Source organism: Schistocerca nitens, chromosome 3 (genome assembly GCF_023898315.1).
Source record: "Schistocerca nitens isolate TAMUIC-IGC-003100 chromosome 3, iqSchNite1.1, whole genome shotgun sequence".
Taxonomy (NCBI): Eukaryota; Metazoa; Arthropoda; class Insecta; order Orthoptera; family Acrididae; genus Schistocerca; species Schistocerca nitens.
The window spans coordinates 156,116,620-156,123,672 of record NC_064616.1 but is presented as its reverse complement, the minus strand read 5'-3'; the positions used below and the strand labels follow the sequence as shown (position 1 = coordinate 156,123,672).

The 7,053-nt window shown below is 43.1% G+C and overlaps 1 protein-coding gene across 1 annotated transcript; it reads right to left on the bottom strand.

Moving 5' to 3' along the window:
* Positions 1-227: 227 nt before the first annotated feature.
* Positions 228-6,541, bottom strand: LOC126249535 (cuticle protein 19.8-like). The gene is made up of 2 exons (XM_049951198.1): positions 6,487-6,541; positions 228-665 (listed from the first exon to the last, which is right to left on the bottom strand). The coding sequence occupies exons 1-2, from the start codon at positions 6,499-6,501 to the stop codon at positions 315-317; spliced, it is 366 nt and encodes a 121-aa protein (XP_049807155.1). The 5' UTR covers positions 6,502-6,541; the 3' UTR covers positions 228-314.
* Positions 6,542-7,053: the final 512 nt, after the last annotated feature.

The window sequence follows — 7,053 nt, the reverse complement described above, 5'->3', positions numbered from 1 at the left end:
TAATAAGGACTCCAAACAATGGAACAGTACGTGAGGATTTGTCGCACTACCCTCAGGCATGCGACGTCCTTTGCAGACGAACTGGATTTTTCCAGAACTCTTCCAACAGATTCGAGTTTTTCATTCACTGTCGAAGCTACACGATTACTGTTTGTCATTCAAAAGGCAGAAAAACACAATAAGTGATGCCGTTTCAGGAAATGAAAAACATTTTATTTTTCGGTGTAACTAGAAACGGAATACAAAAAGAGTAATACAAAGGTAAGAAAGTAGTGAGACGTGGAATCCGTGTAGCAGCGCGGGCCGGTGGAGACTCAGACGACGGCCTTGACGAGGGGCGCGGCGGCGACGGCGGGCAAGTCGCGCTGCACGACCGCGTTGAAGCCGTTGACGGGGTCGGCGTAGTAGTTGACGGTGCGGCGCACGCCGTCGGGCTCGATGAGGCTGTAGCTGCCGCGCACGATGCCGCCCTCGCGCGCCTCCTCCTGCGCCTTGGCGTCGCCCGTCAGCGAGTCCTGCACCGTGTACGCGTACTGGTACTGCGGGTAGGCGTCCGCGTAGTCGGCGGCCACCACGGCTGCGGCTGCAGGCGCCGCCACCAGAGGCGCTGCCGGCACCACGCCCGCCTGCGACGCGCCCGCCACCAGCACCACGCACAACACTGCCTGCAACACCACACACTCTCGGCTCAGTCGCACGCAAAGCACGTGCTACACCTCGATTCGTAGCGAGGAATGAGGTTACGAAGCACACTGTTTACAAAACATTCGTGCGACCCACAGTGGAATACTGATCAGGTGTGTGGGACGCATACCGAACTGGATTAACAGAGGATACTGAGCGTATACAAAGAAGGCCAAATTTTTTTTCCCCCAAATTTTGTGAAACATACATAACCCACTATCTGATATTTTTGAGTGGGTGTTTTAGGACTAACTAACTCTGCTATTAGTACTACAGAAGTGGTTTATTAATGCATGCACACTATTTATTAAGCAACATTGTGCTATATATGAATGATCGGCCTCTTAGCCTCTCTGGAATCTATCCAAAGAGTTTCCCGTCCCTAGCCACGTGGAGGCGGGCCGCTACTACTTGAAGAAACCACTCCATTTATACTACTCTTTTATTCCCCCCACTGATACAACTACTAGCTACTACAATTCAAAGACTTAAACAAACGTAGCATTTACATATTTACAATTGCACATTAGATCTGAAGCGCATTTAACCTCTCCCGAGGTAGGTCCGCTTGGCCTCCCTTGAGATTTTATTCACCAATTTTGCGAAATTGCTGAACAATTCGCCATTTTTCAGTATATCATTTATATTCCTTGTCTGCAGAAGCTGTCTCTCAACTGAGACAGCCTGTTCGTATATTGGACACTCGAACACTGTGTGTTCTGGCGATCCTTCATGGGCACTACAGTCACACTCCGGTGTTGGCCTTATCCCTATTTTATGCAGGTATGTGGGATAGGGTCCGTGGACTGTGAGGAAGTGAACTAGGCCCTGTGAGAGCTTCATTATCTTGTTCTTTAGTCTTTCCCTTACTGTGGGTAGAAACCCGTGGACTCTACGGCCTGTACTGGACCCATCCCATTTGTCCTGCCAAATGTCAAGCATTTTTTCTCGGATGGATTTAACGCTTACCAGAGGACTGCCCATTATATTTTGCGCCATGTCGATGTTCTGTTTGCGCAGCCAGTAGAAGGCTGCGTGCTACCTTATTATCAGGTCTAGTGGACATAGACCCATAATTACCAACAGTGCATCTGTTGGACTTGGGTTGAATGCTCCAATGCATCTCAACAGAACGTTCCTCTGTATTCGCCTGACAGCAGTGGCAGGCCGCACCAGAGCTAACCTGTGGGCCCACACACTGGATGCGTGCCCTACTATTGGTGCCAATATACTGTTATGATAGATATTTATTGCTTTTGACGGCAAATGAAATCTTCCTTGTCCAATTGATATTATCTTATTGAACAAAGCTAAGGACTTTGTCGTTATTTGCTCAATATGCGGAATGAAACTCCAATTCTCATCTAGATATACCCCTAGGTAACGGGTCTATCTCTGTCGCGACACTGCCTGGCCATTAATTCTGACTGTTGGGTCCCTATTTAACTTGCCTTTTAAGAGCATATACAGCGATTTTTGTGGTGCAATAGACATTTTAGTCTTCTCACACGTTTGTTAACACTCCAATAGTCAGTCGTGATCGATCTTCGATCACATTGCGAGTGTCACCTTCCACTGCCTGCAACACGACACACTCCACAAAGAAGGACAGCACGATTGTCACAGGCTTGGTTGACTCAATGCAGAGCATCATTGAAATGCTGAAAAACCTGAACTAGCATAGCCAACTACCCCGCCAAAGCCTACTTACGAAGTTTCACGAGCCAGTATTATGTAAACGTTGTAGAGATATTCTTCACCCGCAGTGTATCGCTCCCGTAGGGACTGCCAAGACCAGACTAGGCTAATTACACCGTACATAGAGGCATTAAAAAAAATCTTTCTTTCCACGCATCATCTATGAATGAAACTGGGAGAGCCGCGGTGGCCTAGCGGTTCTAGGCGCTTCAGTCCGGAACCGCGCGACTGCTGCGGTCGCGGGTTCGAATCGTGCCTCGGGCATGGATGTGTGTGATGTCCTTAGGTTAGTTAGGTTTAAGTAGTTCTACGTTCTAGGGGACTGATGACCTCAGATGTTAAGTCCCATAGTGCTCAGAGCCATTTGAACCAATGCAACTGGAAGAAACCATAATAGTGGTAAAATGGCAAGTACCCTTTGTGCACTTCAAAATGCTTTACACGGTACAAATGTAATAATGTAAAAGTATGGGACATATATGTTGCGAAATTAGAACATTTACCAGCATGATTCATAGAATTTGCCGCGCGGAATTAGCCGAGCGGTCTCAGACGCTGCAGTGATGGACTGTGCGACTGGTCCCGGCGGAGGTTCTAGTCCTCCCTCAGGCATGGGTGTGCGTGTTTGTTCTTAGGATAATTTAGGTTAAGTATTGTGTAAGCTTAGGGTCTGATGACCTTAGCAGTTAAGCACCATAGGATATCACACACATTTGAAAATTTGAATATCATAGACTGTATTCGATCTTCGTCTGCCCTTCCTGTAAGATGCAGTGCCTTTCTTGGTGCAAGATGACGCGAGGAATCGCGTGATCTGCTGTTTGGCATGAATCCATGTACCGAGCACGCCTAAAACTAGGGTACCTAGCATCTGACTAGGAAGACTAAGTCAATTATTGTACAACTGAATAGTTCTGCCAGACACGTGTTTCATGTTACCTCGAAGGAATTAGCGGGGAATGCTTCGAGGAAGGCTCAGAGAAGTTTCAACTGGGTAATCGTATGAGGATTTGACCCCAAATCCTCCCCTATGCGAGTGCTGTGTCGTAAGCATTGTGTGTCTGGTGAAATTACTGAAAACGTGTTTTATGCTGTCAAAGGTAGCATTATTCACATAGGCATTAAGAGTGCTAAAACGTACAAAAAATTGTTAAGATTGAATGTACAGCAGCCATCAACCTCGAGGTTGGCTAAATATTGCATTACTTCACATGCCATTACCCACACTGAAGCGAAACACTAAAACGTTTTAATACGTTTTTGTGGATATAGAAGGTGAGGTAACTCCGCTGTTTAAACAAGTTTCTAGGCACAAAATAAGATTTAGTGACTTCACGTTCACGGTCGCTGCGGAAGCTGACAGTTCGAGTCATGCACAGCGCTTTCTTGCAAGATCCTGGTGAAATTTGTAGGGTTGGAGGTTTCAGTTACACATCTCTTCAACCTCTAGGGAAACTGAGTAAGAGAAATACTTCAACTGGAGAAGAGTAGGTGAATTAAGCAGTGGTGGCTTGTCGAAGCAACCACTCGGTATTTGCTGCCCCTGTGACACGAGTTCAGTGCCTCAAACAACGCAGGAAGTCGCTCTTTGATTCTTCAAATTTATATGCCATTATATTATTCACCTGACTTGACAGCGTTGTACCAAATAGTAGCAGTGCTGTTGCTGACTACAATCAATGTTTTTATAGCGTTGTGTAATGTTCGGCTTGTTTTCACGGATAAAAGGGAGTGAGAGAGGAAAGGAAGTGCTGTTAGTTGCTTTACTTCTCTCAAAGAACATAACCTAGATTACCTGATCCAACCGGAGACATGAATGCGATCAGATGTGCACTGCGCCTAAATTCAGAAGGACACTGAGAAGGTATTTCTGACTTAATTCAGAAATTGGTTCACATTCTACACATCGGGAACTATACACTATATTATCGCTCCTTATCTACAAATTTCTGCTAATTAATTGTTCTACCACCACTTAAATTCTAATTAGTATCGCCTCCATCGAGCGCCATATTGTCTTCGGGCACTGGATACTGTATAGTGAAATTATACAGAACATTTTCGGTCTACGATACATAAAACGTTTTCAGTCTTTTTGTGTGTTCTGTGTGACATAATTTGTGGACTTAGTCAAAACTTTCAGCCTTACGTGGACACCAGAAAGTAGTCGGAAAACTATGCCTCGTCTGAGTTATTCGTAGAGAAGCAGCAGCGTACTGACAGCCACAATTCACCCATCATTTGGCATATAGGAAGTCGTGTAGGAAATAGCTACCGCTTTCGCTAATAATCGTTGTGGGAAACAATAAAATTGTACATTGGTACAGATCAGTCTTGGGGTTTTGTCTGGTCAGTTTACGAATCGTAACAAATTGAGAAAGATGTCAGATTTATATCGGCTTCTAGAAGATATGTCCTACAGATGAATATCAAAGATATACACCTTATGGATAATGTACAGGTTTTTCCCCGACTGACAGTCTGAGTCATTGCCAAGAAAGATGGTTAAGCAAATTGGTAACAAAAAATTTTTCAAACAAGGATGTCTGTCTTCTATCTTTAGGCGAAAAGTATGAACAGAGAATGGATTCCTTACTGCATATGGAAAACTGATTTAAGACTAAAAATGTGTTTACTGAATTTCGATGCGAAGATGTATGAGTAAATTGGTGACTATCTCTTCAGAACTGATATTTTTGTGGTTTCTAAAGAATACTTCCATCATTCACATTAAGAGATACAAATGACAACTGTGGTTGTGTTATCTGCCTAACTATGTGAAACCGCCCCCTCTTCCATCTCCTTTTACGTCTGTTATGTTTATATAACACTCATATTTAATTTTCTCCCTTTTGCAATCACGATTGCTCTATCAAAGACGATTTTTACTTTGAGAGTTTTGCAAAACACTTTATACGTGGAATATCATTTTGAACGTAGATCATTATCTTTGTCGATGGTAAGTATTGTCTGACGTTGGCCTTTTATGCCGGAAACGAGCTCAAAAGATAAATGATCATCGTAGACCATCCACAGTTCGTATTTTCAGGTAGGGACAGCAGATTCGATTAACGTGACGAAGAGGACTAGCTCATTTGTCGAAATATTGTGCAGAGAAATTAAATCGCCAGACCTGCTTGACACTCAGAAATATATTTACATGGTTTTGTTTGTGATAGACTGATGGTTAGTAATTACTGTTGTGTCGACTTGAAGTAGAAGCTCAAGCGAAGGATACCGCCAGATAATCATCAGGGGATAAATCTTGACACGTTGACTTTATGTTCCCAGACATGCTTTTTGTAAATACCTCTTCCTTGTACCGCACACGTCTGACTGATTCGACTGGTATTCATAAAATGTCAGCGATATTCACCACTGTCATCGTCGATGAAAGTGAATAACGACTTTTAAAATACCTTTCTCCGAAGCCCAAACATATAAACAACAGGAAGAGACTGATGGATACAAGCAGAATTTGTCTAGTTTTTAATTATCTTAAGATTATAACAGGGGCATTAATCTGCTTTTAAGTGCATGTTCCTCGCAGAAGGTTTACGATCGATTGCAACTCGTTAACAATTCAACAGTACAATGCTGAGAATACTCTCGTATACAGAAGAAACATCAGTATACATACCACCTGAAAGGAGATCGTTTTAATATACACAATAAAAAATAATAAACAACATAGTAAAATTACTGCCAGATTTGTCATGCAGTATCACGCTAAAAGTTCAGATAAGAAACTACGCTAAGGCACAAAGCTGTCTTGTAGTTGCAATTTTAGAAACACAATCCCTGATATTATAAATAAAATAATTTACTTTTCTACGCACTATCATTTCAATTCTGTTATTAACATGTGTGATGAGCGCAATAAGAGCCGAATAGGACGAATGCAATGTCACTAAGTAGCTTCCTTTTAATAATCCGTTGAATACGGTTATCCTCTAGGACTTGAATCATGTAATTGAGTCCAGTACTTCAAAATATTGCTACGGACTCCACTAAATGACCGAAATCACGAGTTCTTAAAAACAGGAAAAAATTACTCCTTACGAACTAAAAACCGAAATGTACGCACTCGCATACAACACTTACTCGCAGGAGTTCCATTGTAGTGAGTGGTCGGTGTAAAGCGACTGAGGCTGAAGAAGGCTCGAGGAGTCTGATGAAAGTGTGGCCGGTGGCTCGGCTTTTATAGCACAGTCCCCACCACGGCCGGGGGACATCTTCAACAGCAACACGTACGCCTCACAACGCAACTCGCCGTTACTGCAACCTGCCCAAACACGCCATCGGGATCCTCCAAATACGAATCGGAGACAGTGAACGCTTCTTCAACTCAGAGTTCACAGTCTCGGCATTAATTGTGTGGCAGAAAACATCCCGTTCCTCGGAAGTGGCTTCGGTTTCAGTATCATCAATTTGTAATAGATACGATTCGCTAACTGTGGAACAGAGATCCTTAAAACAAAACCTACCAGCTGTGTGTTGTCAGTAACTTTTAAACACTTTAACATTTATTTAATACGGAAGATAGTTCGTATAGGTTAAATATGTCTATTTTTTAGATTGCAAACGGAAATGCATATACGAGAAGTAAGCAGTAGAGTCACTTATTTATACGAATTTTGTTTTTATGTAGCGTGCGGAAATTGTAACATG